At 36.1% G+C, this 9769-nt stretch overlaps 1 protein-coding gene across 1 annotated transcript in view; it reads right to left on the bottom strand.

Annotated features, from left to right (window-relative positions):
* Positions 1–430: 430 nt before the first annotated feature.
* ZNF74 (zinc finger protein 74) overlaps positions 431–9769 on the bottom strand; it is a 34876-nt gene continuing 25537 nt past the window's right edge. The window contains exon 6 of the mRNA XM_074206552.1: positions 431–7348. Within this exon, the coding sequence (XP_074062653.1) occupies positions 6348–7348 (1001 nt within the window). The 3' untranslated portion in view covers positions 431–6347. The remainder of the gene's footprint in view (positions 7349–9769) is intronic.

Genomic DNA, 9769 nt, shown 5'->3' with positions numbered 1-9769 from the left:
AAATTTAGTATTAATAATGAAGTTGCTAACAGAATAGACAGATTGATGCCAAGGATATTATATAGTAGCTATTCAGATGTGAGAAAGAACAAGGATTAAAAGATCAAGATTTGATAAGACATAAATGGTTGGACCACTGTATAATAATTAAGAGATCTTACATACTGTTAGCCCTCAAAAGTGGCAGATACGTTATCTGCTTAAAAGTGATAGGTGTATGTAGATACACAGACATACATATGTGTATATTTGAATGTGTATATAAATATATACATATACACATTATATATATCCATGCTTAATTTTAACTTTCCTGGAAGAATAGAGAAAGACAAAAGCACACAGCACAGAGCAGAAGAAAAAGTATAAGGAAGTAAAGAAAAGATGGCATTTTGGACACAATGTATACATATATATTATATATTATCTAGGCTTTCTTGAAAACTGAATCCTCCCATGTTGTGCTGCATACATGACAATTTTTTTCTTATTTTGTATTTAAATTTAAACTTTTTTTAAAGAAAAAAAGAATTTAAAAAATTTTTAATTCCTCCTCAAGTCATGGACTCAAGTATCAGGATTTTATTTTAAGCATTCATTCAACACATTCTTTTATTTTAAATAATTTTATTGATATAGTTTTTGTATTGCCAAGATTTCCCCTTATCCCTCCCAGGGCCATCCCTTATAACAATGAATTTCTTTTTTAAAAAAATAGGAAAATTTCCCAGCAAAACTAATTAACACATCAAAAAATATATGATATAAAATAATCCACATGATAAACCCCCACCTCTGCAAAAGGGGTCGGGGAGGCATCTTCTCAGGCTTCCTCTTTGGGGCCAAGCTTGTCCCAACTTTGCAATATTCCTTTTGGGTTCCTATCATTTACACTGTAGTCATCGTAGAAGTTGCTTTTCTGGCTCTGTTAATTTCATTTTGCATCAAATCACTTAAAACTTTGCAATGTTTCACTGTATTCATCATATTCAATTCTAACAGCAGAGAAATATTCCATCCCATTTACATATTGCAATTCTATCATTCCCCAAAGACCAGTCATTTTAGTTTTTAGCTACCACAAAAGCTACTACTCTTTTGATATAGGCAGGGCCTTCTTGACCTAACAAGCCAATAGCACAATTCCACACTGTTTTACAGACTGGTTCTATCAATTCAGATCCAACAACAAATACATTACTATCCCCTTCCTCAACCCCTCCCACACCAATTGTTCCTGTCTTATCATTTTTGTCAAATTTGGGGTATGAAGTGAAATCTTTGATGTGAAGCTTTCTTTTTATTGATTTGGAATATCCTTTCATATGGCCATTAATACTTTGCAATTCTTTTTAGAATTTTGTTAATGCATTTATTAGGGAAGGAAACCAAAGTTTGTTTTTATATATGTATATAAATATATAATTTTTTTTTCTTATTAGTCCTTTAGCTCTAACTAGTAGCTCTGGGAAATAAGCTTCTAACAGTAAAATGTATATAAAATTCCCTTCCTTCTAAAAATAAAGACTTCATATTTAATAAAGCACATGACCCTCCTTCCATCCCCACAACATTCATAGGCATGATTCCTTCCTCACCCTCTCCAAAACATCAAAGATCCAGGATGTAGGACCTTGGTTTATTCCAATCATTACCATATCTATGCATAAGTAAGCATAGGTCCAGTCCAGGTTTTATGGAATCAATTCTGTTGTCCCGATCAGCAATTCTTTCTCTCAGTTCGTACCCTTATGGCTTTTTTAAGTCATGGGCCTTTTGGTCTCCTAATGAATTGGCACCCACCTGCTGATGTCCAAGGAGTCTGCTCTGAGGCATAAGTTCTAAGACTCCCATTGGGTCATCTGCTGTATTCCCTGAGATAAAATACATCTGAGGAATAATAGGGCCAAATCCTAAAAAAATTAAGCTGAAAAATGATAACTCTTTGGCCTGGAGAAAAGATAACAAAACACTTTCCTTCTCATTGGAGAGAAGTGGGGGCTATTTGTTCAGAATACTGACTATACCATCAAGAAACAGCTTTAACTTCTACTTGTTATAAGGGAAGGTTTGATATAATGGAAGGTCTATGAGAAAATAGTATAAAAAAGGCACCAATAAACTAGAAATGCATATATTTAACATAGATGTATATACATATTTGTATATACAAATGCATATATATGTATGACTGAAGGCAGCAAGCTCACTGTTATAACTAGAAAGATCATTGGGCTGCTTGTCCCAGCCCCCCCCCCCCTTTTTCCCAGATCCAGGAAAATACAATAGAAAAATTAATCAACGCATCAAAAATTACTTGATATCTTATGCAAGTATGGCTATAACTGTTGCAGTAACACTTTAGTTACTATAAATGGAGATTCTAATGAGTGAGTATAAAAGAGGACAAGATGACTAGCCTAAATAAAAATAACAATAGCAGCTAATATTTATATAGCACTTTAAAGTTTACAAAGTGTTTCACAAATATTATCTCAGTTGACCCTCACAACCCAAAGAGGTAGGTGCTGTTATCCTCATTTTACAGATGAGTTAACTTGAAGCCAAGAGAGGCCAAATGATTTGCCCAGGATCACACGCTAATTTTAACTTCTGGACTTCTTTAGTTCAGGCCCACCACTCTATCCGCTGTACCAACTGTCTGATTAAACAGTCAGGAAAAAAACCAAGGAGACAGATGTTAACGATGTGGAAGGAAGCAGTGTCTTTGAGATCAAATCAGTCAATTGTTAAATCCTTCACAGAGGTAAGGAAAAAAAGGGAAAATGCTATTCTATTGAGTGGCTAGATCACTAAAGCAGTTATAGCAGAATGGCTGCGACAGAAACTAGACTCCAAGGAATAATATGAGGACATACAACAGATAATTTTGGAGATAATGGGTAGAAAAGGAGACAGGATGGTGAATAGACCTGAGCAGAAACTAGTCATGAGCAGAAAGGGTGAAGAGTCATAAGAAGTAACTGGTTTTTCTTTAAATACTGGAAAGCCTTTTCCATCAGCTGTTAACTACTACACCCCACACTCTTAGGGACTCTTCAGAACATTAGGCTAAGTTCTTATCACACCAGCAAGACTGAACCCCACAAAATCCAATCTATTGATCTAGAGAGATATTTACTCATTCCCTTCTAAAAAACAACAAATGTGAACATGAGCCTGGCATATAATAAACACTTAATGGTTATGACAAGGTCAAGATTCTGATTGACTCAAAAACAAGAGAAAGGAATAAAGAGAAAGGAAAAACTAAATACTTCTCTTTCTCTACTCAATACAGAGAATGGGTATAAGTTGGAAAATAGGGATGTGTCTAGTGGCACCTACCCTATTCACAAGTCAACAAAGCTAAGAGAGGAATAAACTTATAAACTCCTATTTTTGAAAAACTCTAGAAGCTCTTTGTCAAACTATAGAATATGCTTTGAGGTACCTGCTCTCCCAAAGCTGTAACTCAGCTTGACAACTCATGGTCCAGTTAGGAAATGGGGGGGGGGGGGTGTCATAGTTCATTAAATTATCCCCTCCAAGACATTCTACATAATTTCTTAGGGACACCATAAAAGTGAAGTTTTCCATTTGGCAATGGAAATAATTTCCTCCCTCTTCCCCTGAATACCTCTGTACTGGCAGACAGGTGGCATAGGAACTTTACTGCTTCTTCCCATTCAAGTAACCATTAGTTATCAGGACTTAACCTCATTACCAAGAAAAGCTGAGCTGGGAATATGTCTCTAAATAGCTGGTTAAGGAGCCAGAGGAGCAAGACTGAAGATATATGAGGGGAAATTACTGCTGGAGTAAGTTCTGGAGTGGAAGGAATAGAATCAAAGACCAAAATAGTAATCTTAGCCAAGATTATGCTGCCATGGAAAGGCTCTTGAGTCACGAGATTATGGGGCTGGAGCATCTCAGCCATTTACTATATGACCATGGGCAAGTTTCACACTTCTCTAAACCAGTTTCATTTGTAAAATGAGAGGGTTGTGCAAAAGGATCTCCTGAGGTTTTTTCCCTAGCACCAAATTTGAAATCTCATAACTTCTCCCTGTGTAACTAAAACAAGTGAAGGATGACTTTGAGTAGTTTAAGAGTGAAATGAGGGAGAATAAGCGCTTAGGAGATGGCCACAATTTTCCGTGGAGAACACGGAGTCCTCTAATACGACCAGAGAAATTAGTTGAGACAACTCCTTATGAACTTGAACATGAAAAGGTTTGGAATAACCACTATTGGAAACTATGGATTTATTTTTAGGTTACATTTTAGTTTAAAATCTAAACATTTCCATTAAATCTTGCTAAAGTAAAATTCTTCTGATGTTCACCATCTTTCTAAGGGCTCTCCAGCACTAACATAAAAAAAAAAATCCTTTCATCTCATAGGAGATACTATTGCACTTAATGAATTTGACTCCAGAATGAATTGTCACAGGATGAGTATTCCATTGAAAAGCATTCCTACATTCATGAAGTTTCTCTCTACATTTTTGATATTTAATTAGCTTTACTAAGGAAATCTTTCCCATGCATTATTTCAGACACAAGGGTTTTTCTCTTGAATGTTTTGTCACCTTCCCGAAAGTCTTTCCATATTCATCATATTCTGATTTCTGTATGAATTCTCTGAGTCAAGCTGTGCTCTGACTCTACATTCATTGTTCAGAATGTTTCTTTCATATAATTTTTTGAATATTTTAAGAAATTCCATCACAAGTAGCTGCTATGCTTCACGATCCATTCAAGATTCCAGGAGGGGAAAAGTGCCACCTCTCAAGCAATCTCTACTTGTCAGGAATCTTCCTGAAATAAAGCTTACATTGACTTCTTTGCAATTTGCACTGATAGCCCAATATTCTGGCCTCTGGGACCCTTCAGAATAAGTCTACTCCCTCCAGCACACAATATGCCCTTTAGATATTTTAAGACAGCAATGATGTCTGTCCCCTCAGTCTTCTCCAAGTTAAACATACCCAATTCCTTCAACTGATCCTCCCAAGACATGGACACAAAGACTTTCACCAACCTGATTACCCTCCTCCAGAACTTTCTACTTTATAGATGTCCTTCTTAAACTGATACCCAGAACTGAACATACTACTCCATGAGGTTTGAGGGCAAAGTAAATTGGAACTATTACTTTTTTAATAAGCATAAATCATTACTTTTAAGTAATTTGTCCCAAGGGTGCTAGAGGTGGGACTTTAGAACATGAGAAAAGGGAGTATGGACTCCTCTCATTAGAAGGCAAGCTCTTCCAAGACTGAATCCTATACAGATGGAATACCTGAGTCCAGAGTAAAGGGGGCCCCCTCAGTGAAGTTAAATAGCTGCAGAAATTTTTTTTAAGGGAAGATATTTGGTTTTTCATTCTAGCCTGTGAAGTACTTTTTAGATTTGACCCTGTTCACATTCTGTATTAACTATCATTCCTAAGTTTCATATCACCTGCAAATTTAATAAGCATACCATCTTATGCTTCAATCACATCAGTGATGAAATGTTAAACACAAAAGTCAAGGAAAAATCTCTGGAATACACCATAGCATTCCCTTCGAACTGCAAAAGACCTAAAAATAACTACCTTTGGGGTCTAGTCATCCAACTAATTCTGAAACCATCTAACAGCACCAATATCCAGTCCAGACTTCTCCAGTTTTTGCACAAAAACATAAGAGACTCTTGTCAAACACTTACTTGATATCTCAATAAACTATAGCCTGAATTATTTGAAAGGATGACTTTTGTAGTAAACCTGTGAAAAAATATATTTAATCTCTCATGACCTTTTCTTTAGAAAGCCACTGAGGTTTTTCTGATCATCACATCTATTATTAAATGAATATTAAATAAAGAGCAGTGTTCTAGCAGATCCTTCCTGCATAAAGTCTCCATCCAGGATGAATCATCTGAGGTCAAATAAATGTCTTATTTTAACAGAAAGCATTCCCACATTCAGGAAACGATTTCTTGAGTATGAACTCTGATGCATAGTAAGAATTAAATTCTGACAGAAAGTCTACAGATTCATTAAAAGGATAAAATTTCTCTTCAATATGATCTTTAATGTAGAGTAAGAGATGAGGTCTAGTCGAAGGCCTTCCCAAATTCATTACCTAAGTAAGGCACCTCTCCAGTATAAATTCTCTGATATTGAAAGCTGTGCTAGAGTAGATCTTCACATATGAAAAATCCATGTTTCCAATATGAATTTTGTCATTGACTGAGGTATGTGGTTCTATTAATGGTTTCCCATATAAGGTTTCTCCCCAGAATAAACTAATGCAGCTGTGTACTCTGGCAGAAAGCCTTACATTCTTGAGATTTCTACCCACTATGAACTTTCTGATGCCGAGTAAGGTGTGTCCTGCGGCTGAAAGCCTTTCCACATTCTTCACATTGATAAGGCTTTTCTCCAGTATGAAGTCTCTGATGCCGAGTAAGATGCGTCCACCACCTGAAGGACTTTCCACATTCATCACACTGGTAAGGTTTCTCTCCTGTATGAACTCTTCGATGATGAGTAAGGTCTGTGCTCCTGGAAAAGGCTTTCCCACATTCATCACACTCATATGGTTTCTCTCCAGTATGAATTCTCAAATGCATAGTAAGAGCTGTACTCATGCGGAAATCCTTCCCACATTCATTACAATGATATGGTTTCTCTCCAGTATGAACTCTCTGGTGCATAATAAGAGCTGTGCTGAATGGAAAGGCCTTCCCACATTCCTTACATTGATATGGTTTCTCTCCAGTATGAACTCTCTGATGCATAGTAAGAGCTGTGCTCAAACGAAAGGCCTTCCCACATTCTTTGCACTTATGAGGTTTCTCTCCTGTATGAATTTTCTGGTGCTGAGTAAGATGTGCCCTTTGTCTAAAAGACTTCCCACATTCTGTGCATTCATAAGGTTTCTCTCCAGTATGAACTCTCTGATGCATAGCAAGAGCTGCACTCAGGCGAAATGCCTTCCCACATTCTTGACATTCATGAGGTTTCTCTCCAGAATGAATTTTCTGATGTTGAGTAAGATGTGCCCTTTGCCTAAAGGCCTTCCCACACTCATTACATTCATAAGGTTTCTCTCCAGTATGAACTCTCTGATGCATAGCGAGAGCTGTGCTCAGGCGGAAGGTCTTCCCACAATCATTACATTCAAAAGGTTTTTCTTCGTTATTTTGTTGCCTCTCTAATCTGGTCCCACCTTCTAAGGTTTCTTCCAGATAGGAGACCTGGGGACCATAACTTGTGAGTCTTTGCTGGTATTCTTCTATAGATAGGCCCAGCTTTGGAACTGCCTGGCTGATTTCAAGCCAACTCTCCCAACCTGAAAGAGATTAAAAATATGTAAATATCCCATTTCATCCCAGATCACACTTAAATGTGCTTTCTATCACCTCTATTACTAAAAAAAAAAAAAAAGACTGGGGCAGCTAGGTGGTGTAGTGGATAAAACACTAGCCTTGAATAAAAATATGTAAATATCCCATTTCATCCCAGATCACACTTAAATGTGCTTTCTATCTCCTCTATCATTAAAAAAAAAAAAGACTGGGGCAGCTAGGTGGTGTAGTGGATAAAGCACCAGCCTTGGAGTCAGGAGTACCTGGGTTCAAATTCCGTCTCAGACACTTAATAATGACCTAGCTGTGTAGCCTTAGGCAAGCCACTTAACCCTATTTGCCTTGCAAAAACCTAAAAAAAAAACAAAAAAAACTGTCAAACATTAAAATACAGAATACATCTAACACTATACTGTACTTTTGTAGTAAGTTTTCACAAGATATTCAAAACACTGTAAAATTTATCAGTATGAGGTCAAGTATTACATTTTCCAAATGATGAAACTGAAGATCTGAGGAATTTATGAACCAGAGCAGTATCACACTGCTACTAAAGTTAGAACTGAAAACAAGCTCATTTGAGCTCATTTAAAATGTTGTTTATTATACTTTGAAACTTCCCTATACAAAGGAGAACACTTATTTTTTGTGGATATCAAGGGATTATTAGAACAAAAAGTTTTAAGTCAGAGAGAAGCCACATTCAGGTCAATACAAAAAATGAAAATTCTATTAATTAGACTTTTCCAAATGAGACAGGCAACCACATAGAAACACAAAATGTTAGGTCTAACTCTCAAGAGATCATTAAATTCAATCTCATCTAGCTATCCACCAGACATCAGAGTTCACAAACGTGTGGGACTGAAAGTAGCATATGCAAAACTAATTAAACATAGGGAAAAAGTCCTGTTTTAAGAGAAAGGGTATAAAAATCAATATAAAAGTTATAAATGGAAAGAAACAAAAACCAAATAATTATAACTTTAAGCTTAAATAGATTAAACAATAAAAGAAAAGAATGGCAAGATGGTCAAAAAAACAAAAAAGAATTTTGTACAAAAAAAGAAACATGGAAAAAGACTCAAAAAGAATAAAGAGCATAAAATTTACTATCTAAGAGGTGATTACAAAAAAGCAGCAGTTGCATATAAATTTATTAAAGAAAAGAAGCAAACATTCTAATGAAAAAGACAACACAGAAATAGGTATATATGTGAAAAATAGATGAATTTTAATTTCAGAATGGAAGGCACTAAGCAGGTGTGGGATGGGAGGCACAGGAAGGCAAGACAAATGAAAGAAAGGAATTTTGCAGAAGCTGGGTTTTGAGCTGACTTCTGAAAGAAACCAGGAACTCTTAAGAAACATGGGTGAAAAGGGAAAGCATTTCAGGGGAGACTGGAAACCATGACAGATTAGAAGGAAGTAGCACAGCATAACTCTCTCCCCTAAGTACTCCAACAATGACAGAGGAAGCGCATCAAACAAAATGGTCATCAGGAAATCCAGGGAGAAACCATAGTGGGGCATTTTTCAAACCTAAAATCATGGATGCGGACCACAGGCAAAGATTCAAGTCAGGAATGGGCTTATAGCATAGTCAGTTTGACTTTGAAGCAGAATCCCAGATTCAGCTATTGCTGGGTAGCAAAGAGCAGGAACCAAGAAGCTTGGATTTGTTTGTCACTAAACTGCAGTCTCTCAGCTACCTGACAGGAAATGGTGACAACTATCTGCTGGAGTTCCAAACAAAGGGTGTGCCTGCAGTTGTGTTACCCAGACCTAACTCAGGGTCAGGAATCTGCAAAATTCAAACCAGGAGGGAAAACGATTAGATTACTCCTAAATCATAATGATTAAGGCCTATTCATATTTTAGCTCCCTGGTGTGAATGAAGTCTGAGATCCTTAAAGAATGCAATACTCAATATTTAGAAAAAGCAGTGGTAGCATCTCAGTAATACAGAGCAGACTGATACCAGGTCCTAAAATTACTCCAGAAATGCCCAGAGTCAAGGCCTTAAAGATGTCCATAACATAACTGAATATAGAAAAGTACAAATACTAAACACATCCCTTTCAGAGCACAAAACAATAAAAATTATATTCAACAAAGAGTTGTAAAATATTAATTAGAAACTAAGTAATCTAATCCTAAAGAAGAAATGTGTTAAAGATCAAATCATAAAAACAATTAACAATTTCATTAAAGAGAATGACAATGAGAGAACATATCAAAATTTATGGGACTCAGTGAAAGAAATACTAAGGGGAAAATTTATTATCTCTAAATGCTTTTATTAATAAGATAAAGAACAAATAATTAAAGAGAGCATGTAATTAAAAAACTAGAAAAAGAAAAAATTAAAAACCTCTTGTTCAATACCAAATTTAAAATCCTGA

The sequence above is a fragment of the Macrotis lagotis genome, chromosome X (assembly GCF_037893015.1).
Source record: "Macrotis lagotis isolate mMagLag1 chromosome X, bilby.v1.9.chrom.fasta, whole genome shotgun sequence".
Classification (NCBI taxonomy): Eukaryota; Metazoa; Chordata; class Mammalia; order Peramelemorphia; family Peramelidae; genus Macrotis; species Macrotis lagotis.
The sequence above is the reverse complement of the archived record's forward strand: the minus strand, read 5'-3'. Positions and strand labels throughout refer to the sequence as shown.